The sequence below is a fragment of the Hemitrygon akajei genome, chromosome 12 (genome assembly GCF_048418815.1).
Source record: "Hemitrygon akajei chromosome 12, sHemAka1.3, whole genome shotgun sequence".
Lineage (NCBI taxonomy): Eukaryota > Metazoa > Chordata > Chondrichthyes > Myliobatiformes > Dasyatidae > Hemitrygon > Hemitrygon akajei.
In genome coordinates, this window is record NC_133135.1 from 1,263,073 (window position 1) to 1,289,757 (window position 26,685).

Here is a 26,685-nt window from a genome sequence, read left to right on the forward strand (position 1 = left end):
ACCCTCGAGGAACACTGACTCATCTTCATGAGCCTTTGAACAGATGTGTTTGTACTCCTGCAGGGTCCCGTTGGTTTCCCTGGTGATCCGGGACCACCTGGTGAAGCAGGAACTCCGGTGAGTGGCAGAAGCATCTCCACAGCTTAACACTATTGTAAAGGTAAACTGGGAATCACTGTGATTCCGCAAAGACCTGCTTCGGAAACCACATATGTTCCCTTAAATTTGTTATTTTGCTGGACTAGACTCTCTCCAAACCCACGGTTTTGTCCTATATCCCTGATCACACCTACACTGGGAGGACTGTGCACTGTTCCCATCTCATTATCCCTGGGTCAGATTGACACTGGAGCACCGTACTCAATTTCCGTCTCACCACCATTGGGTCTAACCCACACCAGGAGTACCATCTACATTTCCTGTCTCAATATCCTTCAGTCAAACCCACTTGTGGAGCACCATGCACAGTTCTTGTCTCCCTACCCCTGAAGTCAGACAGAATCTGACAGCACTGTGTTCAGTTCCTGTCTGTCTACCCCTGGGTCAGACCCACACCAGGAACACCGCACACAGTTCCCATCACATTATGCCTGGGTCAGACCCACATAGGAGCACCATGCTCAGTTCCTGTCTCTATATCCCTGGGTCAGACCCACATAGGAGCACCATGCTCAGTTCCCATCTCGCTACCCTGTGGGTCAGTCTCACACCAAAAGCACTATGCTCTGCTCCTGTCTCCCTACCCCTGGGTCATACCAACACTGGGAGCACCGTTTAGTTCCCATCTCATTATCCCCTAGTCAGTACCACTTTTGGAGCTCTGTGTGCAGTTCCCGTCGCATTACCTCTGGGTTAGACTCACACTGGGAGCACCATGCACAGTTACAGTCTCTCTATCCCTGGGTCAGACTCACACTGGGAGCACCGTGCACAGTTACAGTTTCTCTATCCCTGGGTCAGACCCACACTGGGAGCACCGTGCACAGTTCCTGTTTCTATATCCCTGGGTCAGACCCACACTGGGAGCACCGTGCACAGTTCCTGTTTCTATATCCCTGGGTCAGACCCACACTGGGAGATCCGTGCACAGTTACAGTCTCTCTATCCCTGGGTCAGACTCACACTGGGAGCACCGTGCACAGTTACAGTTTCTCTATCCCTGGGTCAGACCCACACTGGGAGCACCGTGCACAGTTCCTGTTTCTATATCCCTGGGTCAGACCCATACTGGGAGCACTGTGCACAGTTCCTGTTTCTGTACCCCGGGTCAGACCCACACTGGGAGCACTGTGCACAGTTCCTGTCTCTCTATCCCTGGGTCAGACCCACACTGGGAGATCCGTGCACAGTTCCTGTCTCTATATCCCTGGGTCAGACCCACATTGGGAGCACCGTGCACAGTTCCTGTCTCTATATCCCTGGGTCAGACCCACACTGGGAGCACCGTGCACAGTTCCTGTCTCTATATCCCTGGGTCAGACCCACACTGGGAGCACCGTGCACAGTTCCTGTCTCTATATCCCTGGGTCAGACCCACACTGGGAGCACCGTGCACAGTTCCTGTCTCTATATCCCTGGGTCAGACCCACACTGGGAGCACCGTGCACAGTTCCTGTCTCTATATCCCTGGGTCAGACCCACACTGGGAGCACCGTGCACAGTTCCTGTCTCTATATCCCTGGGTCAGACCCACACTGGGAGCACCGTGCACAGTTCCTGTCTCTATATCCCTGGGTCAGACCCACACTGGGAGCACCGTGCACAGTTCCTGTCTCTATATCCCTGGGTCAGACCCACACTGGGAGCACCGTGCACAGTTCCTGTCTCTATATCCCTGGGTCAGACCCACACTGGGAGCACCGTGCACAGTTCCTGTCTCTATATCCCTGGGTCAGACCCACACTGGGAGCACCGTGCTCAGTTCCTGTCTCTGTATCCTCAGATGCTTCTCTGGTTTAACAGTTGGGTAATGTTTCTGAGTCATTGTGAACTTGTGTTGGTAAACATGTTGTATCAGACCTGTTAGCCAAAGATTAATTCAGTGGTGAGGATTGCTTTTAACTGTTGCACTGATGATTATATTCTGCCCTGCTGCAGGGTCTGGATGGAACAGGGGGAGAGAAAGGAGAGGACGGGGAGGCTGGCCAACCGGTGAGTATCTCCCAGCAACTCAAATAAGGATAACAAAAGACACACATTCCGTGTAATGAGAGATCAGTTAACGCCAACTCTTCTTGTCAGAGTGATGCACCATCAATAACTCACTCTGAGACGTAAGAAGTGAGATATCGGCTTTTATTGACTGGAAGAATGAACAACACAACATCCTGGAGAATGAGGGCTGGCCTCAGGCCTCATTCGCCTTTATACAGGGGTTTGTGGGAGGAGCCACAAGAGCAGTCAGCAGGGGTCTGTTGGGAGCAAGCCACTCTGGTATATGTAGTTCACCACACAGAGTTTAGCCAAGGAGGTTGAGATGCACTCAAGAGTGTATCTGTAAAGCAATAACAATGCAGAATAAAGTGTAACAGCTACACTGCAACAATAAAGTGCAAGATCATAATGAGGTAGTTACTGAGGCCAAGACCTCCTATTGTACAAGAGGTTCGGTCAAAAGTGTGATATCAGTGGGATAGAAGCTGCCCTTGAGCCTAGTGGTGTATACTTGCAGGCTTTTGTATCTTCAATGCCCACAAAATGCTGGAGGAATTCAGCAGGTCAGGCAGCTTCTATGGAAATCGTTACGCATTCCGTAATGGGTTAAAAGAACCAGCAGAAATGGAACACACCTGAAGTCTGGTTTTGCTATTAACAAAACACTAGTTTATTAGTATCTACATAATATAGTAATAAAACCATATAAATCGTACAGGTTAGCAGAGTTTATGCATATATAAGTGTAAATATAAAGCCCCAAACCTCTTCAAGCTTAGGTGGTAAATGATACAGTCTTATGATGGTATAGAAATGAAGTCAGTTCAGTTTGTGATATTGAGTTGAGTAAAATTGGGGTGAGGGGGAGGGGAGAGAGAGAAAGATGATTTGTTTTCCAAGTAAGCTGATGCTGTCAATTCTTCCACATTGTCCCTCAAAGTCCTGTTAAAGTCACTGACTGTGACCACACAAAAGGGTACCGTCTTCACACGGTAAAGCTATCAACCCAGACAAGGGTTAAACGCACCGATAGCCTTCCACCGGTCACCCCTTTTCCACACTGCGAGCAAAAACCCACCCTTTGCGGGCACTCAAAGCTCATCCAGTGTCTATTCTTCCGTGTCTCCTGTGTGTCTGTCTGAAAAGCCAGCTGACCTTGTATATATCCCAAACATGCGTAACACCAGCTGTCCATTATATAGCTCCGCCCATCAGTAACCATGGCAACTCATGCTGTTCGGTGCTCTTGCTCTCTCTCTCTGAATCAGTACACACATTCTCTATCTCTCTTTTTAAAAGGAACAGTCCATATTGAATAAACCTTAGGATCTCGTCACAAAATGAATAAACAATCCATGTTTCGGATCAAGAACCTTTTCTTGGACTGGAAAAGGACAGAAGAAAGACTCCCCTACTTCTGCCCAATAAGAGGGGAGGTGAAGAGAGAACGTCTGGGGTGGGTGGGGTCTTTGATTATGTCAGCTGTTTTACTGAGGCAGTGATAAGTATATACAGAGTTCAGGGACGGCAAGCTGGGGTCTGTGATATGCTGAGCTGTGTCCACAACTCTCTAGTTTCTTGCGGTCACAGATGTCACACCAAGCCATGATGTGTTCTGAGAGGAAGCTTTCTGTGATGCATTGATAAAAATTGGTCAGGGTCAAAGGGGACATGCTGAATTTCTTTAGCCTCCTGAAGAAGTAGAGTTGTTTATGCAATTTCTTAGCTGTGACATCAATATGGTTGGACCAGGGCAATTTATTGGTGTTCAGTCCTAGGAACTTCATACTCCCAAGCCTCTCAACATAAAACATAAATTATACACAATTGTTAGAAGAAATAAAAACACACAATTTGAACAAAATAGAAGTCCCTTTTAGTTCAAAGTGATCATAATATTGCTCTGCTGAGGTAGTGATAGGGTTATGAATGGGTTATGATCAATGGTGTTCTTTCTGATAGGTTTCTGTAATATCTGAAATGAGTACTAATGTTCAAGTACATGCTCAAAGTTCTGGAGCAACTCAGTGGTCAGGCAACATCTATGGAAATGAATAAACACGCAATAGTTTGGGCGGAGCACCTTCACAGGACAGGAAAGGAATAAGGAAGAGCCAGAATAAGAAGGGGGAAGGAAGGAGGATAGGTGAACCCAGGCTGGGTGGGGGGGGGTGGGGGGAGGAGAAGGAGTGTGAAGGGAGAAACTGGGAGATGATAAGAAAAGGAAGAGGTAAAGAGCTGAAGAAAAAGGAATCTGATAGAAGAGGAGAGTGGACCATGGGAGAAAGGGAAGGAGGAGAGGAACCGGGGGATGGGACAGGCAGCTGAGGCAAAGGGTAAAAAGTTGACTGTTTATTCCCCTCCATACTGTAGTAGCTGGCTAACTTGCTGAGATCCTCCAGCATTTTGTGTGTATGCTCAAGATTTCCAGCATATGCAGAATCTCTTGTTTATGGCATGCTGTTTTTCATTCACTAAATTCAATAAACAAATATTTGTGGAGTGCAGAGGAGATTTATAAGGATATTGCCTGAATTGGGGAGCATGCCTTATGAGAATAGGTTGAGTGAAATTGGCCTTTTCTCCTTGGAGTGATGGAGGATGAGAGGTGACCTGATAAAGGTGTATAAGATGAGAGGCATTAATGGTTTGGATAGCCAGAGGCTTTTTCCCCAGGGCTGAAATGGCTAACATGAGAGGTACTTGGAAGTAGGTACAAAGGGGATGTCAGAAGTAAGTTTTTCCACACAGAGTGTGGTGGGTGCGTGGAATGCACTGCCAGCGATGGTGGTAGAGGTGGTAAAGGTCTTTTAAGAGACACTTAGATAGGTATGTGGAGTTTAGAAAAGCAGAAGGCTATGCAGTAAGGAAGTTCTAGGTAGTTTCGAGAGTAGGTTACAGGTTGGCACAACATTGTGAGCTGAAGGGCCTATACTATGCTGTAGATTATCTATGTTTCTATGTTCTGAAAAAAGTGATTAAGGTTATGTCAGTTGTTTTTGAAACTTCCTGAACGTGGTGGTGTGGGACTTCTGGCTTGTCTATTTGGAGCTTCCGTCTATGCCCAGGAGAACTAATCACCATTGTGTTCATTTCTAGGGTCCACCCGGCCCTTCTGGAGAAGCTGGTGTTCCAGGACCTCCCGGAAAGCGGGTAAGAGTTTTATTAATTTCTGCGTCCCTGATCTAAGTTAGTGGGAGCAGGCTCCTGGACAGTCAGCCCTTCCTCGACAGCCTATAATCCCCTTGCACTGATTCTGGATCCTTCTCCTTCATCCTGCAGCATTTGCAGATTTCTCTGAATTCTTGCCCTGATCATTAGCCCCACCACTGGCCATGCCTCTTGCTGCCTGGATGACAGATTCCTGAAAACCTTCCAAGGGCTCGATTGTTTCCCCAACCCTCTTCTCTCACCAGCGCCTGGACTCGAGATGCTGGAAACAATGGTCAGGCAGCATTGTGAGGAGAGGGTCAGGGATAATTGGATCAGTTGTGGAATGGAAGTGGAGAGTCCTGGGAATATCAGGGTTGGAAAAAGGGAAACAGTGGAGTTGGGAACAGTACATAATCCTCTCCATATTCTAGACTTCCATATGACATGGAAGGAGGCTATTCATCCCATCACTTCAGTGCTGGCCCACAGTCCATAAGACCATAAGATATAGAAGCTGAATTAGGCCATTTGAGTCTGCTCCAGCATTTCATTCTGGCTGATCCAGTTTCCCCACAGACACAATCTCCTGCTTTGTTCCAGTATCCCTTTATGCCCTGTCTAATCAAGAATCTAACAACCTCTGCCTTAAAAATACATAAAGACTTGCTCTCCACAGCCGCCTGTGGTGATGAATTCCACAGATTCACCACCCTCTGGCTAAAGAAATTCCTCCTCATATGTTTTAAAAGCATGCCCCTCTATTCTGAGGCTGTATCCTCTGGTCTGACTCTCCCACCACAGGAAACATCCTCTCCACATTCACACTTTCAAGACTTTTCACCATTTGACAGGTTTCAATGAGGTCATCCCTTATTCTTCTGAATTCCAGGGAATACAGACCCGCTCAATCCAGGAACCATTTTCCACTAGTTTATACCAAAATCAATTCTCCCCACATTACTACCACCTCCCCCCAGACTTCACCCCTCAACCATGCACTGGGGACAGTTTACAGTGGCCAATTAACCCATATCTTAGGAATATTGGAGGGAGGTGGAGCACCCAGGGGAAAGCCACATGGTCACAGGAAGAACGTGCGAACTCCATATCAACAGTACCGGAGGTCGGGATTGAGCCCGGGTGTCAGGGACTGTGAGGCGGCAGTTCTACCCACAGTTATCATAACAGTGAATATCACATGAACCCAGGACATCAGGAGCAGGAATGGACCACTTTGCCCTTCAGTCTCATCACACCATTCAATGTGACCATGACTTTTCTACCCAGGCCTCATCTTCCCTTCTATGCCAGTTTCCCATCACCTTCAGTACCCTGATCTGTCAAAGATTTCTCTCCCTCCTTTTTATACACTCTCAATGATCCAGTCTCCATATCTTCTGGGGTGGAGAATCCCAGAGATTCCCCTCCCTCTGTGAGAAGTCCCCACACACCTCAGTTTTAAAGGTCTACCCCATAATTCTGTCCCTATTGAAAAACAGTAAAAGACCAAAAGGTATATAAATAATCAAAATATAGGAAAGATCAGGGTGAATTTAAAGTAAAGCAAAACACCCTATAGTTTCATTCCTCAGTAATTACTACATGTACACCCTACATAATTACTTCCAGTCAAATTACTAAAAGGAAGGTAAAAATCAACATAACGCTGAAAGAATATAACGTATTGTTTAAAAAGAGCTGCGAAAAAGTAACATTAGAGGACCCGTATAAAGGCGGAAAACAGCAAAAGAGAAAATGGGTGCGGTCTGCCTGCATATTTTACATAGTTTGAAAGATAACAAGGCACCAATTACTTAATCAAATAAATGATTAAGGCTTCGTAAACCAAGAAACCTTGTCATCAACAAAGCACCAATTACTTGATTGAACACCTGAAATTAAAACATTCGGCATAAAGAGATGTACAATATATACAATATACAATATTCTATATTTCTTATTGCTGGTTTTTGGTTTTTTCACTATTTTACCATTTTATCATTTTGTTTTTTTCTCTCCCTTGAATGCCTTAAATTAGTCATGTAGGAAGCTATCTAAACCACTTCCCTTTCTAATTATTTTCTATTTGTTTCTTTACTCCTTTTTTTTGCACCCGCAAGTATATGTTGTTTTCCTTATTGGTTTCTACTAATATTTGATTTTATTGTCTTTCCTTTTTACCGAGACTAATACTTAGATTTTCCCATGGTATTTTTTCATAAATAGCAAACTTATTTACTTTGAGATTTTGTTTTTGTATATATATATTTTCAATCATTTATTCAGCACAGCTATACATATATATTTTCTGGAGCCACCGGAGTTTTGGGTTGGGAACGTTAGATTTAGTCTTCAGCCTCCCTTGGCTGATTTCTCTCTTTGGGGGGAGGGAGGGGGGAAATGGGTTCTTCCAGAAAGCTGATTGGATGTTTTTACTGTTTTATTTATTCACTATCTACATGTCTGTGATTACCTTCTATACATTACTAAAGGATACTTGATGGATTCTTTTATTAATACACTCAGTTTTAATGTGAAAGGTCTAAATAACCCTGTTAAACGAAATAAGATTTTCTCTTATATCCGGAAACTTAAACTCGTATAATCTTTCTCCAAGAAACCTATATTCGTAAAGATGATATTTCACACTTTTTCAAAGGATGGAAGGGTATACATTTTCACTCACCCTCTCAATCTAGATCGAGAGGCGTCTCTATCCTGTTTGATCAGAATGTATCCTTTATTCAACATAATGTAATTTCTGATACAAATGGCCGCTTTGTTATTGTTTCGGGTAGTCTTGAGAATAAACTAATGGTATTTGTGAATGTATACGCTCCAAATACAGATGACTCCTTGTTCTTTGAACGTCTTTTCTCTTTTCTGCCTGATTTGAATCGGTATTCCTTAGTGATGGGTGGAGATTTTAATTTTTGACTTGACCCTATATTAGACCGCTCTTCAAGTAAAACCCCTGTCACTAATAAATCAGTCCTACTTTTTAAATCTTTTCTATTTCAATGTGGTATTCTCGACGTGTGGCGTTTTTTGCACACCGAAGAAAAGGAATATTCATATTTCTCTCAGGTTCATCATATGTACTCCCGGATTGACTACTTTTTTATAGATAGAAACTTCCTTCCACTGGTATGATCCTGTGATTATAAGGAGATTGCTTTGTCTGATCATGCACCTGTGCTTCTGGCTTTAAGATTACCTGTTTATTCTGTATCAAATAGAAGTTGGCATTTTAACTTATCATTGTTACCTGATAAAAATTTTCTAAAGTTTTTGGAAAACCATGTTACTTTTTTCTTTAAAGAAAATGTTAAAGGAGATACTGCTGGTACTATAGTCTGGGATACTTTTAAAGCACATATTCGTGGAGAAATTATCTCTTACTCTACCTATATAAAGAAAAAAGCTGACAAAGAAAGGTTTGACCTAGCAGCGATATTAAAAGATCTTGATCAAAAGTATGCCCTATCTCCAGATCCAAGTATATATAATAAGCGGATTGAAATCCAATCCAAGTATAATCTTCTGCTGACTTACCCAATTGAACGACAGCTGTTGAGAGATAAAACTCAATTTTAAATTCACGGGGATAGAACAGGTAGTTTATTAGCCAATCGCTTAAAATCTTTTACAGCTAATCGTCAAATCACAGTAATTTTTAAAGAAAATGGTACTAAGATATCTGACCATTCTGAAATTAACAATGTATTTAAAGACTTTTACTTTAAGTTGTATCAGTCTGATTCTTCTTCAGATGATACCTATATGAATGCTTTTTTCAGTAATATCAACATTCCTACATTGTCTGCTGATAGCCTAATACAATTAGATCAGCCTATTTCCAATGAAGAAGTGGCTGAGGTTATACGTGCTTTACATTCTGGTAAGACCCCGGGACCTGATGGCTTTCCTGGGGAGTTTTATAAAACTTTCACTACGTTACTTACACCTTATTTATCCTCTGTTTTATCAGAGTCATTTAAATCAGGTAAACTCCCTCAATCTTTTTATGAAGCTTTTATTTCTCTTATTCTTAAAAAAAATAAAAATCCAGCTGAATGTTCTTCATACAGACCGATTTCTTTATTAAATGTGGATGCAAAAATTTTATCCAAAATCTTAGCTTGAAGACTTGAAAATATTTCACCATCTATTATATCACATGACCAGACAGGATTTATTAAAAATCATTACTCACATTTTAATATATGTTGGTTATTGAATGTGATATATTCACCATCCAAAAAAATATCAGAGTGTATATTATCCTTAGGTGCAGAAAAAGCCTTCGATAGGATTGAGTGGAATTATCTTTTTAAGACCTTAGAAAAGTTTAATTTTGGGCCTAATTTTATTAATTGCGTTAAATTAATTTACTTGTCTCCTACCGCTCAGGTTATTACTAACTCTCAAATTTCTAAGCCCTTTAAATTACAGCGGGGAACTAGACAAGGTTGCCCTCTTAGTCCTTTACTTTTTGCTTTAGTTATAGAACCCTTAGCAATAGCATTTCGAGAATCTAAGGACATTTCTGGTATACTAAGGGAAGGTATGACTCATAAAATTTTGTTATATGTTGATGATATTTTACTTTTTATCTCTAACACTGAAACTTCTTTACCTTCGGTTCTTTCTTTAATTTCCCAGTTTAGTTTTTTTTTCAGGATATAAGCTGAACTTGCATAAAAGTGAGCTATTTCCTTTAAATGACCTAATGTCATCAAAAGCCAAATTTCCGTTCCAAGTTGTTACAAGTCAATTTACATATCTAGGTGTAACAATTACAAAAAATTTCAAGAATTTATTTAAAGAAAACTTAAACCCCTTATTGAATTATGTGAAAAAGACACTTTCTAAATCGTCTCCTCTTTCTTTATCTCTAATTGGCCATAATTCTGTCCCCTCGATTGAGACTCTTCCACTGGTGGAAACATCTTCACATCTCCCTGTCATATCCCTTCAGGGTCTGGCTTGTTTCAGTAAGGTCACCGTATATTCGACTAAACTCAAAGCATACAGTCTAAGCCTGTCTGGCCTCTCCTGACGGTACAACCCTGTGATTCAGAAAATATCCTGGTTAATTTCTTCTGGACTGTCAGCATGCCCTTCCTTAAAATTGAATCTAATCCTTGCAGACTTACGGAGATCAGGCTAAGTGTAAACCACTGTAAGTTAGCAATTAGAGGGTGATCTGCTGTCTGTTTCTGGCTCAGAGTGGGAGTGGTGATGCTATGTCTAAGCCCATCATTAGTGCACAGCTCCCTCTAATGGCCCTACCATGAAGACCATGACATAGGAGCAAAATTAGCCCATCCAGTCTGCTCAACCTCAGTCTCCTGCCATCTCCCTGTAACTTTTGACATCCTGACTAATCAAGAACCTATCACCTCCACTTTAAATATAACCAGTGACTTGTCCTCCATAGCCATCTGTGGCAATGAATTCCACTGATTCACCATCCTCCGGCTAAAGAAATTCCTCCTAAATGAATGTCCCTCTATTCTGAGACCGTGTGCTCTGGTCCCACATTCCCCTACTATCAGAAAGTCAAGTCAAGTCAACTTTTATTGTCATTTCAACCATTACTGCTGGTACAGTACACAGTAAAAATGAGACGGCGTTTTTCAGGACCCTGGTGTTACATGACACAGTACAAAAAACTAGACTGAACTATGTAAAAAACAACACGGAGAAAGCTACACTAGACTACAGACCTACACTGGACTACATAAAATGCACAAAAACAGTGCAGGCATTACAATAAATAATAAACAGGACAGTAGGGCAAGGTGTCAGTCCAGGCTTCGGGTATTGTGGAGTCTGATAGCTTGGGGGAAGAAACTGTTACATAGTCTGGTCGTGAGAGCCCAAATGCTTTGGAGCCTTTTCCCAGACGGCAGGAGGGAGAAGAGTTTGTATGAGGGGTGCATGGGGTCTTTCATAATGCTGTTTGCTTTGCGGAGGCAGCGTGTAGTGTAAATGTCCGTAATGGCAGGAACAGACACCCTGATGATCTTCTCAGCTGACCTCACTATCCGCTTCAGGGTCATCTTCCATCTTCCTGTCTCCCTTCTTTCTTGGCTTTCAATATTCAATACGTTTCACTGAGATCTCCCTAAATTCCAGCAAGTGCAGACTCAGATCCATCAAGCACTCCTCACATGTTAACCCTTTAATTCTCAGAATGATTCTCGTGAACCTTCTCTGAACCCTCTCACAGCTTTTCTTAGATAAGGGGCCTAAAGCTGCTCGATACTCCTGTCCCCTCCATCTCCCACTGCCCCCATCATCATCACATTCTACAGGAGTTGTATTGAGAGCATCCTGAGCAGCTGCATCACTGCCTGGTTTGGATATTGCACCATCTTGGATCGCAAGACCCAGCAACGGATAGTGAGGTCAGCTGAGAAGATCGGATCGGGGTCTCTCTTCCCACCATTACAGACATTTACACCACACTCTGCATTTGCAAAGCAAACAGCATTATGAAGGACCCCGCACACCTCTCATACAAACTTTTCTCCCTCCTTCCATCTGGGAAAAGGCACTGAAACATTCAGGCTGTCACGACCAGACTATGTAACAGTTTCTTCACCCAAGCCATCAGACTCCTCAATACCCAGAGCCTGGACTGACACCAACTTACTGCCTTCTACTGTGCCTATTGTCTTGTTTATTATTTATTGTAATGCCTGCGCTGTTTTGTGCACTTTATGCAGTCCTGGGTTGGTCTGTAGTCTAGTGTAGTTTTTGTGTTGTTTTATGTAGTTCAGTGTGGTTTTTGTATTGTTTCATGTAGCACCATGGTCCTGAAAAACATTGCCTCATTTTCACTGTGTATTATACCAGCAGTTATGGTTAAAATGACAATAAAAAGTGACTTGACTCCCAGTGCGGTCTGACCAGTGCCTTATAAAGCCTTAAAATTATATCCTTACTTTTATATTCTAGTCCTCTCGAAATGAATACTAACATTGCATTTACCTTTGTCACAACTTGCAAGTCAGCTTTTAGGGAGTGAACATGAAAGAAATTATTTGCTGAAATAGTTAAAGCCTCTGCATCCTCATGGTCTCCATTTGCTTCCACAGGGACCACCCGGAGCAGCCGGAGCTGAAGGACGACAAGGGGATAAAGGAGCCAAGGTAGGGTTGTAGATGTGTGAGACAGGGGAGCAGACACTGGTAGCTCCATTCCTAATTCATCCTGTGAGAGTATCCCTTCCTAATCTCCAGCTATTCCTCTACACAGCCCAAATCCATCAGGGAGCACAGGAACAGGCCCTTTGGCCCATTGACTCTGCTGACCACCAGACCCACAGTTACACTGCTCAGCCCAAGTTTGAGTACTCCAGATGTGAAGCAGTTAGGGGCAATGTGTTCCTGCAAGGGTGATGGGCAAGGAAGGGATCCCAGTGTACAGTAACTGGAGAGGTCCTGCAGGAATGTGGAATAGACCATAGAAAATCTACAGTACATTACAGGCCCTTTGGCCCACAATGTTGTGCCAACCATTTAACCTACTGGAGAAATGGCCTAGAACTTCCCTACCACATAGCCCTCTATTTTTCTAAGCTCCGTGTACCTACCTAAAAATCTCTTAAAAGACCCTATTGTATTTGCCTCCACTACCTTCACTGGCAGTGCATTCCAAGCACCAACCAATGTGTGAAAAACTTGCCTCTGACATCCTCCTTGTACATACTTCCAAGCACCTTAGAAGTATGCCCCATCAAGTTAGCCATTCCAGCCCTGGGGAAAAGCCCCTGACTATACATGCAATCAATGCCTCTCATCATCTTATATACCTCTCATCCTCTGTTGTTCCAAGGAGAAAAAGCTAAGTTCACTCAACCTATTCTCCTAAGGCATACTCTCCAATCCAGGCAACATCCTTGTCAATCTCCTCTGCACCCTCTCTATCGTATCCACATCCTTCCTGTAGTGAGGTGACCAGAACTGAACACAGTACTCCAAGAGGGGTCTAACCAAAGTCTTATATAGCTGTAACATTACCTCACAGCTCTTGAATCCCACAGTTGAAGTCCAACACACCATACACCTTTTTAACAACTGTCAGGGCACTGTAGCGGGGATCCAATCGCAGACCCAGCACTGTGCACAGTGATATTAATTGGGTAACAAATCCCGAAGTGCAAACAAAGTCAGGGTCAAAGTTCAGTCAGAGATCAAAACATCCAGAGAAATCCAAAAACCAGAATCAGGAAACAGGCAGAGTCGATATTTGGACGGACAGAATTCAGATGCTAATACTGGAAAGGCTCAGGAAAACTCATTGACACAATCTGGGAACGAGCAGTTGAAAACACAGGACTGAAATACACCGAGCAATAAACAGAGAGGCAGGTGAGAGGCGGAGTACTCAGTAATACAGGGGCCGGAGTAGAGCAGGAGCGGGGACAGGAGCACATGGCAATACAAAACCACAGACTGGCGGCTAGGGAGAAACACACAAAAGGACAAAGTTCAACTGGAGGCACTGACAGTACCACCTCCCCTCCCCACCACAGACACTTCCTGGTGTCAATGCACGTAGAGCTGGGTGCTGGCAATGAAAGTTCCTGATGAGAGAGGGGTCCAGAGTGTTACCGGCTGGGACCCAGCACCTCTCCTCAGGACTATAGCCCTCCTAGTCCACAAGGTACTGGAGGCCATGGCCCCGGCGACGAACGTCCAGCAGTTGATGCACCGTGAAGGCTTCTGACCTATCAATGAGCCCCGGGGTGAAGGAGGGGTTTGGGGACAGGACACGGGGTGGCTCATGAAAGGCTTGATGCGGGACACATGGAAGGTGGAATGAATGCGGCGGGGAGTGGAGGGGAGCTTGAGATGGATGGTAGCGAGGCTGATGACTTCAGCAATGCAAAAGGGGCCAATGAAGCAGAGGGCCAAGCTTGCAGGATCCACCTTGAGGGGCAGGTCTCGGGTTGAAAGCCACACACGCTGTCCCTGGTGATAACATGGGGACTTGGAGCGATGGCAGTCAGCTTGACGCTTGATCCTAGCAGAGTCACGGAGAAGGGCAGGACAAGTGCGCCTCCACGTCTGCTGACAATGGCGGATGAATGCCTGGGCAGATGGAACATCATCCTCCTCCTCCTGGGCGGTTGGTAGCCAAGGCAGCACTCGAAAGGGGACAGACTAGTGGATGATGGATAAGAGTTTACTGTGTACTCAGCCCAGGGTAGCTGCTAACTCCACGCGGAGGGGTTCTGGGAGACCAGACACTGCAATACTGTCTCTAGCTGTTGGTTGGGCCACTCGGTCTGGCTCTGGTCTGTGGATGGAATCCTGAAAACAGAATTAGAGGCACCCAGAAGATTACAGAATGCCCTCCAGAAGATGGATGTGAAATAAGAGCCCCTGTCTGACACATCTAGAGGTAATCCATGCAACTTAAATCACAGCAAGAGGCGGAGAGGGAAGAGGTAAAAGAAGCTCGGAGAGAAGCTGTCTTTTTTTAATTGATTGCGGCAAAGAGGCTAGACTGCGCAGACGTGTGACGTAGTGTGCCAAAGGTTTAAAATGAAAGACTGCCATATACAGCGGCCATCGTCGGAGTGGACTGATGCAGAGTGGGTCGGCTTTGGCTCAATCAGGCTTTGGCGAGAACAGGCAGAGGCGAGGTTTGAACGGGGCACAACTGCGCAAACACGTGAAAGTCGGCCCGTGAGGCAACGGGGGAATTTAAATAGCGAGCAGAGGCTGAGTACGAGCTTCACTCCAGCTGAGGTAAGGCTGGGTAAGCTCCTTTAATTAATCTAATTAGCTTAGGAGTAGGTAATGGAGGCAGCAGTTAGGGCAGTTGAGTGCTCCGTTTGCAGTATGTGGGAAGTCAGGACGAGCACAGCTGTCCCTGATTACTACACCTGCAAAAGGTGCATCCAGCTGCAGCTCCTGACAAACTGTGTTAGGGAACTGGAGCTGGAGCTGGATGAACTTCGGATCATGCAGGAGGCAGAGGCAGAAATAAACGGGAGTTACTGGGAGATAGTCATCCCTAGGAGTCAGGAGACAGGTAGCAGGGTGACTGTCAGGAGAGAGAAGGGGAATAAACAGGAAGAGCAGAGCACCCCTGTGGCCGTTCCCATCAACAATAAGTATACTGTTTTCGATACTGTTGGTGGGGACCACACACTACGGATAAGTTGCAGTGGTTGTGTCTCTGGCACCGAGACTGGACCCTCAGCTCAGAAGGGAAGGAAGGAAAAGAGGAGAGAAGTAGTGATAGGGTATTCGATAGTTAGGGGGACAGATAGGAGGTTCTGTGGAAGAGATTGAGAATCCCGGATGGTTTATTGCCTCCCTGGTGCCAGGGTCCACGATATCTCGGATCGAGTTCTCAGTATTCTCAAGAGGGAGGGTGAGCAGCTTGATGTCGTGGTTCATGTAGGGACCAATGACGTGGGTAGGAAGAGCGAGGAGGTCCTGAAAGGTGAGTTTAGGGAGTTAGGTGCCAAGTTAAAGGACAGGACCACCAGGATAGCAATCTCAGGATTGCTACCAGTGCCACGTGCAGGTGGGTTTAGAGATAGTAAGATAGCACAGATCAACATGTGGCTGAAGACATGGTGCAGGAGGGAGGGCTTCAGATTTATAGATAATTGGGCAGTTTTCCAGGAAAGGTGAGACCTGTTCCGGTGGGACAGTTTACATCTGAACTGGAGGGGGCCAAATATTCTTGCAGGTAGGCTTACTAGAGAAGCTCCAGTGGATTTAAACTAGATAGTGGGGGGGGGGGGGGAACCAGAGTGTAGGAACAGATGTATGGGAGAAGGAAGAAAAAGAAGATAGTAAAGTTGTTTGCACCATTAGAGATAAACAGAGAGGAAGAGGTGGAGAATTTCTTAAATGCATTTATTTTAATGCTAGGAGCATTGTAAGAAAGGTGGATGAGCTTAGAGCATGAATTGATACCTGGAAATATGATGTTGTAGCTATTAGTGAAACATGGTTGCAGGAGGGGTGTTTATTGGCAACTAAATATTCCTGGATTTTGTTGCTTCAGGTGTGATAGAATCGGCGGGGGGGGGGGGGGCGGGGACAAGAGGGGGAGGTGTTGCGTTGCTTGTCAGAGAAAATATTACAGTAGTGCTCTGGCAGGATAGATTAGAGGGCTCGTCTAGGGAGACTATTTGGGTGGAATTAAGGAATGGGAAAGGTGTAGTAACACTTATAGGGGTGTATTATAGACCAACTAATGGGGAGCGAGAATTGGAGAATTACAAGGAGATAGCAGATATTTGTAGTAAGCCTAGGGTTGTGATTGTGGGAGATTTTAATTTTCCAGACATAGACTGGGAAGCCCAGACTGTAAAAGGGATGGATGGTTTGGAGTTTGCAAAATGTGTGCAGGATAGTTTTTTGCAACAATACATAGAGGTACCAACTAGAGAAGGGGCTGTGTTGGATCTTCTGTTAGAGAATGAAATAGGTCAGGTGACGGAGGTATGTGTTGTGGAGCACTTCGGGTCCAGTGATCACAATGCCATTAGTTTCAATATAATTATGGAGAAGGATAGGACTGGACCCAGGGCTGAGATTTTTGATTGGAGAAAGGCTAACTTAGGCGATGCAAAAGGATTTAGAAGGAGTGGATTGGGACAATTTGTTTTATGGGAAGGATGTAATAGAGAAATGGAGGTCATTTAAAGGTGAAATTTTGAGGGTACAGAATCTTTATGTTCCTGTTAGGTTGAAAGGAAAGGTTAAGAGTTTGAGAGAGCCATGGTTTTCAAGGGATATTGGAAACTTGGTTAGGAAAAAGAGAGATATCTACAATAAATATAGGCAGCATGGAGTAAATGAGGTGCTCGAGGAATATAAAGAATGTAAGAAGAATATTAAAGAAATTAGAAAAGCTAAAAGGAGATACGAGGTTGCTTTGGCAAGTAAGGTGAAAATAAATCCAAAGGGTTTCTACAGTTATATTAATAGCAAAAGGATGGTGAGGGATAAAATTGGTCCCTTAGAGAATCAGAGTGGACAGCTATGTGTGGAGCCGAAAGAGATGGGGGAGACTTTGAACAATTTCTTTTCTTCAATATTCACTAAGTAAAAGGATATTGAATTGTGTAAGATAAGGGAAAGAAGGAGGGAAGTTATGGAAACTATGACAATTAAAGAGGAGGAAGTACTGGTGCTTTTAAGGAATATAAAAGTGGATAAATCTCCGGGTCCTGACAGGATTTTCACTAGGACCTTGAGGGAGGTTAGTGTAGAAATAGCAGGGCCTCTGACAGAAATATTTCAAATGTCATTAGAAACGGGGATGGTGCTGGAGGATTGGCGTATTGCTCATGTGGTTCCATTGTTTAAAAAGGGTTCTAAGAGTAAACCTAGCAATTATAGGCCTGTCAGTTTGATGTCAGTGGTGGGGAAATTAATGGAAAGTATTCTTAGAGATGGTATATATAATTATCTGGATAGACAGGGTCTAATTAGGAACAGTCAACATGGATTTGTGCGTGGAGGGTCATGTTTGACAAATCTTATTGAATTTTTTGAAGAGGTTACGAGGAAAGTTGACAAGGGTAAAGCAGTGGATGTTGTCTATATGGATTTCAGTAAGGCCTTTGACAAGGTTTCGCACGGAAGTTTAGTTAGGAAGATTCAATCGTTAGGTATTAATATTGAAGTAGTAAAATGGATTCAACAGTGGTTGGATGGGAGATACTAGGGAGTAGTGGTGGATAACTGTTTGTCAGGTTGGAGGGTGGTGACTAGTGGTGTGCCTCAGGGATCTGTACTGGATCCAATGTTGTTTGTCATATACATTAATGATCTGGATGATGGGGTGGTAAATTGGATTAGTAAGTATGCAGATGATACTAAGGTAGGTGGCATTGTGGATAATGAAGTAGGTTTTCAAAGTTTGCAGAGAGATTTAGGCCAGTTAGAAGAGTGGGCTGAACGATGGCAGATGGAGTTTAATGCTGGTAAGTGTGAGGTGCTACATTTTGGTAGGAATAATCCAAATAGGACATGCATGGTAAATGGTAGGGCATTGAAGAATGCAGTAGAACAGAGTGATCTAGGAATAATGGTGCATAGTTCCCTGAACGTGAAATCTCATGTGGATAGGGTGGTGAAGAAAGCTTTTGGTATGTTGGCCTTTATAAATCAGAGCATTGAGTATAGGAGTTGGGATGTAATGTTAAAATTGTACAAGGCATTGGTAAGGCTGAATTTGGAGTATTATGTACAGTTCTGGTCACCGAATTATAGGAAAGATGTCAACAAAATAGAGAGAGTACAGAGAAGATTTACTAGAATGTTACCTGGGTTTCAGCACCTAAGTTACAGGGAAAGATTGAACAAGTTAGTTTTTTTATTCTTTGGAGCATAGAAGGTTGAGGGGGGGCTTGATAGAGGTATTTAAAATTATGAGGGGGATAGATTGACGTGGATAGGCTTTTTACATTTTTACAGTAGGGGAGATCCAAACAACAGGACATGAGTTGAGACTTACAGGGCAAATGTTTAAGGGTAACATGAAGGGGAATTTCTTTACTCAGAGAGTGGTAGCTGTGTGGAATGAGCTTCCAGTAGAAGTGGTAGAGGCAGGTTTGGTATTGTCATTTAAAGCAAAATTGGATAGGTACATGGACAGGAAAAGAATGGAGGGTTATCGTCTGAGTGCGGGTCAGTGGGATTAGGTGAGATTAAGCGTTCGGCATGGACTAGTAGGGCCGAGATGGCCTGTTTCTGTGCTGTAATTGTTACATGGTTAATTTAAAAACATGCAGTACTAATAATGTGGCTGTTTCTTTGGCAGAGGGGAATTTAGGTAAAGGAATGGAGTGCACAGACTTGGAGAAATGATTAACTATTGTGAGAATGGTGGTGTTACCATCTGATGGGAAAGACCGGTGACAAAATTCAGGGCAATGTGGGACCAGGGTCTCTTGGAGATAGACAGGAGTTGTAACAGATCAGCAGGTGACCAGTTAGAGTTCTCGCCTTGAGCACAGACCGAGCAGGCTGAGACGAATTTGCAGATGTCATCTCCCATGGAGGGCCACCAGAACCACTGAATGATGAAGGTTTGAGTATGTTTGGTTTCAGGGTGACAAGATAACCAGGAAGAATGACCCCACTGTAATACCTGTGAGCAGACAGAGCTGGGAACATAAACACAGTTAGTGGGGCATTGACTAGGGGCTGCCTTGTTCAACTTGCTCTTGTTGAGCAGCTTGCAGCATGGATTCAATGTCCCATTGCGCTGCCCCCACGAGACAGTGAGCAGGGAGGATGACATCGGGGACATCAGGGGTGGGAAATCTTCAGGAGAGGGCATTAGGTTTTCCATTCTTGGAACCAGGCGGAAAGACAGAGTAAAATTGAATCTTGAAGAAAACAGGAACCAACGAGCTTGACAGCAGTTGAGATGCTTGGCAGTGGGATATATTCCAGATTTTTGTGATCAGTCCAGACTAAGAATGGCACCTTGGCTTCCTCCAGCCTCCACTCCTCCAGAGCTAACTTCACAGCCAGCAGCTCCCGGTTTCTGACATCGTAATACTGCTCCATGGAAGTGAGGCGGTGAGAGAAGGCGGCACAGGGGTGTACCTTCTCATCCTTGTGATGCACCATCAATAACTCACTCTAAGACGTAAAAGCGAGGTATCGGCTTTTATTGACTGGAAGAAGGAACGAGCAGTGAGTGACCACCATACTACATCCTGGAGACTGAGAGGCCGGGCTCAGACCTCCATCACCTTTATACAGGGGTCTGTGGGAGGAGCCACAGGAGCAGTCATCAGGGGGCGTGTCCAGACAGGTATATGTAGTTCACCACACCTTGGCTGAGCGCTGAGAGATAACAGCTCCTACACCAATGTCAGACGCATTCACCTCCACAATGAACTGCCTGTCGTTGTCGGGTTGAATCAGGATGGGGGCAGAGGTGAAATGTTCCTTCAGGCTAGAGAATGCTTTTTCAGCAGCAGGGGACCAGGAGAATCTGACAGACGATGAGGTAAGAGCAGCGAGTGGTGCAGCCAGTGTACTGTAATTTCTGATGAAACAGCGATAGAAGTTAGCAAAGCCCAAGAAGCGTTGCAACTCCCAACGAGTCAAAGATTGGGGCTATTCGAACACCACCTTGATGTTCTGTTGGTCCATCTGAATGGAACAACCTGAAATTACATACCACAGGAAGGAGACAGTATTGCAATGAAATTCACATTTCTCATTTCCTCAGAAAATAACTGAAAACTACTACAGAAAGGGGAGCCTGCCTCCCAGGTAGCTGTTCTCATTCTCTCACCTGACCAGACAGTTGGGTGATGATGGAGGCTACCTTGGCTCGATCAGTCGGAAATGTTGTTGGCTGTAATTCACAAATGAGGGTGCACTGGGAAAGAAAAGAGCAGCAGGTACTGGGCTCACCTGAGTACTTTTCTGGAGGAGGCAGATAGGGCTCTTGGACAGGAGGAGTGAGTGAGAACACAGAGGGGGCAGAAGATGCAGTCACAGAATGTTGATGGGTACTCTGGGACAACTGGAGTGATTGAGTCTGGGCCACAAGATCGGCTACATTGGCAGAAAATGACTCCACTGTCCTGAACATGGAGTCCAGCTGGTTCTGGTGTCTCCCCAGCATCACTCCCTATTGTTCCAGGACAGCTCTCAGATGACCAGGGTCTGCTGGATCCATTCTGGCCAGATTGTACTGTCAGAATGCTGGAGAAGGGATCCAATCGCAGACCCAGTACTGTGCACACTGTGATATTAATTGAGTAACAAATACAGAGGGGCAACAAAGTCAGCATCAAAGTTCAGGTGGAGATCAAAAATTCCAGAGAAATCCAAAAACCAGAATCAGGAAGCAGGCAGAGTCAATATTCAGACAGACAGAGTTCAGGTACAAATTCTGGACAGACTCAGGAAAACTCACTGGCACAATCTAGCAACAAACAGTTGAAAACACTTAACTAAAATACACTGAGCAATAAACAGAGAGGCAGATGATAGGTGGAGCACAATGAGACACAGGTGGCAGAAAAACAGGTAATAATGAGAAACAGGTGAGAGACGGAGTACTCAGTGATACAGGGGCTGGAGTAGAGCAGGAGCACAAAACCATAGATTGACGGCTAGGGGGAAAACACACAAAAAAGACAAAGTTCAACTGGAGGTACTGACAACAACACTGTCAACCTGCACAGCAGCTTTAAGCATCCTAAGGACATGGACCTCAAAATCTCTCTGATCCTCCACACTGCCAAGAGTCTTACCATTAAGAATGTGCAAGGTTATATACAAAAGAAATTAAAAGAGCAAACAAAGGATGTGACTAAACACGCTGATGAAGGTAGAGCAGTAGCTGCAGTGTATATGGATTTTAGCAAGGCATTTGATAAGGTACCCAATGCGGGGCTTATTGAGAAAGTAAGGAGGCATGGGATCCAAGGGGACATTGCTTTGTGGATCCAGAACTGGTTTGCCCACAGAAGGCAAAGAGTGGTTATAGACAGGTCATATTCTCCATGGAGGTCAGTGACCAGTGGTGTGCCTCAGGGATCTGTGACCCCTACTCTTCGTTATTTTTATAAATGACCTGGATGAGGAAGTGAAGGGATGGGTTTGTAAATTTGCTGATGACACAAAGGTTGGGGGTATTGTGGATAGTGTGGAGGGTGTCAGAGGTTACAGTGGGATATTGATAGGATGCAAAACTGGGCTGAGAAGTGGCAGATGGAGTTCAACCCAGATGTGTGAAGTGGTTCATTTTGGTAGGTCAAATATGATAGCAAAATATAGTATTAATGGTAAGACTCTTGGCAGCATGGAGGATCTTGGGGTCCGAATTCATAGGACACTCAAAGCTGCTGCACAGGTTGACTGTGTGGTTAAGAAGGTGTATGGTGTGTTGGCCTTTATCAAACATCAGACTGAATTCAAGAGCCGTGAGGTAACGTTACAGCTATATAGGACCCTGGTCAGACCCCACATGGAGTACTGTGCTCAGTTCTGGTTACCTCACTAAAGGAAGGATGTGGATACTATAGAGAGAGTACAGAGGAGATTTACAAGGATATTACCTCAATTGGAGGGCATATCTTTTGAGAATAGGTTGAGTGAACCTGGCCTTTTCTCCTTGGAGTGACAGAAGATGAGAGGTGACCTGATACAGGTGTATAAGATGAGGAGGGGCATTGATCGTATAGATAGCCAGAGGCTTTTTCCCGGGGCTGAAATGGTTAACACAAGGGGATGTAGTTTTAAGGTGCTTGGAAATAGGTACCAAGGGGATGTCAGGGGTAAGTTTTTTCACACAGAGAGTGGTGGATGTATGGTATGCACTGCCAGCGAAGGTTGTGGAGGTAGATACAATAGGGTCTTTTAAGAAACTCTTAGATAGGTACACGGAACTTTGAAAAATAGAGGGCTGTGTGCTAGGGAAATTCTAGGCAGTTTCTAGAGTAGGTTACATTGTTGGCACAACATTGTGGGCCAAAGGCCCTCTAATGTGCAGTAGATTTCTATGTTCTATGTACTCCTTTCCTAGATGCTGCTTAGCCTGCTGAGTTCCTGCAGCATTTTGTGTGTAAGCTATTAGACTACTAACCAGAAATTGAGACCGGGTTGCTGATCTTGTAAAGTAATGTACTATGGCTGATCTACCATGCTGCTCCAGTTGGCCTGGCAGAGGTCATTGTATCTTTGTTAGTAATGGGTGAGGTAAAGGAAGATGTGATGGTGTGGAAGGCTCATGATGTGCCTTTATTGAAGAAGGGCTGCAAGATCAAGTCAGAAAACTACAGACCAGTGAGCCTGACATCAGTAGTGGGGAGGTTACTGGAGGAGATTCTGAAGGAGAGGATCTACCAGTGAGTCTAACATCAGTGGGTGGGGGGGGTGGGGGAGGGCAGTATTATTGGAGAGTATTCTGAGATGGAGAATCCAACTGTGATTCTAACATCAGTGGTGGGGTGGGGAGTGTTACTGGAGAGGATTCTGAGGGAGAGGTCCTACCTGAATTAGGAAGGGGAAAGAGTGTTTAGGGATAGTCAATGTGGGCTTTGTTTGGAGAAGAACAAGTTCAAAGTTCAAAGTAAATTGCTTCTCAAAGTACAGATATGTCATCATTTACAACCCTAAGATTCATTTTTGTGGACATACTCAGTAAATCTATATAAAGTAATAACCATAGGAGAATCAATGAAAGACCACACCAACTTGGGAATTCAACCAGTGTACAAATGACAACAAACTGCAATTACAAAAAGAAAGAAATAATAAATAAATAAGCAGTAGATATCTAGGACATGAGCTGAAAAGTCCTTGAAAATGAGTCCATAGGCTGTTGGAACATTTCCATGATGGGTCAAGTGAAGCTGAGTAAAGTTATCCACCATGTCTCAAGAATTTGAGATTGTGAGGATTGACGAGGCAGGATGGAAGATACTATTGATATGAACTTTAGCAAAGCCTTTGACAGGGTCCCAAATGATAGGCTGATTCGGAAGTTTAGAGTAAATGGGATTCAGGGTGAGATAGCCATTTGGATACAAAGTTGGTTTGGTGATAGGACTTAGAGGGAGGTCATGGTTGGTCGTTTCGCAGATTGGAAGCCTATGATCAGTGGTGTGCCACAGGGTTCACTCCTGGTTCTTCCATTGTTTGTCATCTATATTAACAATATGAATGAGAAGGTGGGTGACGTAAGTATTAAGTTTGCAGGTGACATCAAAACTGGTGGTGTCATGGGTGGTAAAAGTGTTTGAAGATCAATTGGGAATATGGACAAGGGAATGGCAGATGGAATATTTCTCAGAGAGTGGGATTTTGGGAAGTTAAACTAGGTGGAAGGAAATCGTCCGCTACCTGGAAATAATTCCGGATGCGACATACCTACCTAAACTAGGTTAGGACTTATACAATGAATGACAGGTCCCTGGAGAGTGTTGTAGAACAGGGAGACTGAGGAGTACAGGAACATAGAGAGTGAAGCTAGTGTTTGGCATGCTGGTCTTCAAGGGTTATGACTTTGAGTACAAGAGTTTGGATGTAATGTTAGAACTATACAAGACATTTGTGAGACTGCACTTCTGGTCACCCAGCTATTGGAAGGATGTCATTAAAATGGAGAGGGTGCAGATGTTGCCAGGATGGGAGGGACAGGCTAGGCTTGTTTTTCCTGGAGTTAAGCTGAGTGATGATTGTATAAAATCATAAGGGTGTTGATAAGGTAAATGGTCTTTTCCCCAGGGTAGGGGTGTCTTAAAACTAAAGGGCGTAGGTATAAGATAAGAAGGGAAAGATTTAGAGGACCTAAGGAGAAGGGTTTTCACACAGAAGGTGATGCCAGAGGCATGTACAATAATAATGTTTGAACAAGACTTGGACAGTAGCGTGAATAAAAAAGGTTTAGAGGGATGTGAACCAAATACAGGCAGATGGGGTTGGCTCAGGTGATCATGGATGAGTTGGCCTCAAGGGCCTGTTTCTATGGCACCTTCTTCACCTCCCACAGCACTATCAATCAAGATGGAGAAATCCCCTCAACCTGATGAGATGTATGTATCTCTGGTTGTGTGAGAGGCAAAGGAGATAGCTGGGGGTAGCAGTGGGGATATTTGAACCTCTGCTGACCACAGGTGACTGAGGACAGAGAAACACGGTTCCTTTATTCAAAATGGCAAAGTGGATAAACAAGGTAATTACAGACCAGAGAGTCTAATGTTGGTAGTAAGGAAGTTCTCAGAATAAACAGGATTAGCCTGCTGCTGGAAGGAGAAAGATTGGTTATTGATCAAAGGTAGTCAGCATGGAGGATGGTTGAACTGAGAGTGATGAAATCTGTGTGGTTGATGTAGTTTGCATGAACTTCAGACAGACTATTAGCAAGATCCCATCGTGATTCAAAAGGATTGAGCCCAAGGGGAATAGGGCAAGTTGGAAAATTGGATCCAGAGTAACACACACACAACAAGAACTCAGCAGGTCAGGCAGTATCTAAGGAGGGGAATTAACAGTCATTGTTTTGGGCTGAGACCCTTCATCAGGACAGGAAGGGAAGGTGGAAAGAAACCAGAACAGAGTGGGAGGGGGAGGAGTACAACCTGGCAGGTGACAGGCGAGACCAGGTGATGGAGGAAGAGGGTAGATGGGTGAAGGAGGGAGTATGAAATGAGAAGCTGGGGTAGGAAAAAATGGTAAAGGGCTGAAGAAAAAGTAATCTGATAGGATTTAAATTTGACCTAAATTGTCTTGGTGAGGGTGAAGAGTGGTAGGTTGTTTTTCATAATTGGATCTTGGCTGTTTGTTATATACACTAATAACACCAGTGTGAGGGTAGGGGTATGGTTTTTAAATGCGCAGATAGGGTGTGGTAGTGATGAGAGTCTCACCCACCCAGAGATACAAAGGAAGTTAATATTGTAAGGGCAGCTAGGACGTAACATCCGTGTCTGATCTCCACCAATGGAGATGGGCTGTATGAATCAAGGTTCAACCTTATTGACCATATACATTTACACAGATTAGGAATTTGCTGTGGTGAGCTGGTTGGGGTGAGACATGCAACAAAAAACAATATTCAACAATTATAAAGAATTACATATATAAAAAATTATGTGACTATCTTCACTATTCAGTACAAGAACTGTATTGGCTCCCTTCCTGTTTATCCTGTGCAACACTGAGTCATGTCATCTTCAGAAATTCTCTGATGACTCAGCAATAGTCGGGTGTCCAAAGAGAGGACTGGAGGATGATACAGGGCCCTGGTGGAGGACTTTGTCCAATGGAGCAAGCTGAATCATCTGCAACTCAATATCAGTAAGACAAAGGAGATGGTGATGGACTTTAGGACGACAGCCTGCACTGCTCCCTGTTACTATTGATGGTGAGGATGTCGATGTGGTGAGGAACTACAGGTACCTGGGGGTGCACCTGGATGACAGACTTGAGTGGAGCACCAACACAGAGGCTGTGTACAAAAAGGGCTAGAGTTGCCTCTACTTCCTGAGGAGACTGAGGTCCTTTGGAGTATGCAGGCCTCTCCTTCACACGTTTTACCAGTCTGTTGTTTCCAGTACAACCTTCTATGTGGTGCTGTGCTGGGGCAGTGGCATCAAGACAGGTGATGGCAACAGATTCAATAAAATGATTAGAAAGGGCTGGCTCTATTATAGGAGTCAAATTGTATACACTGAGGGCTGTGGTAGAACAAAGGACCCTATGGAATATCCTGGTAATTCTGACCATATTTCTCACCCTCTGCATGCCACCTTGGCTGAAGAGAGGAGCACTTTTAGTAATAGATGAAGGCAACTGCACTGCTCCAAAGAGTGCAATATGACGTCATTCTTACCCTCGGCCCTAAGGC

At 44.3% G+C, this 26,685-nt stretch overlaps 1 protein-coding gene across 2 annotated transcripts in view; it reads left to right on the forward strand.

Moving 5' to 3' along the window:
- Window positions 1-26,685, forward strand: part of col11a1a (collagen, type XI, alpha 1a) — a 386,832-nt gene that overhangs the window by 306,058 nt on the left and 54,089 nt on the right. For both annotated transcript variants that reach the window (XM_073062463.1, XM_073062464.1), the window contains 4 exons: window positions 64-117; window positions 2,098-2,151; window positions 5,254-5,307; window positions 12,417-12,470. In XM_073062463.1, the coding sequence (XP_072918564.1) occupies window positions 64-117; window positions 2,098-2,151; window positions 5,254-5,307; window positions 12,417-12,470 (216 nt within the window). The remainder of the gene's footprint in view (window positions 1-63; window positions 118-2,097; window positions 2,152-5,253; window positions 5,308-12,416; window positions 12,471-26,685) is intronic.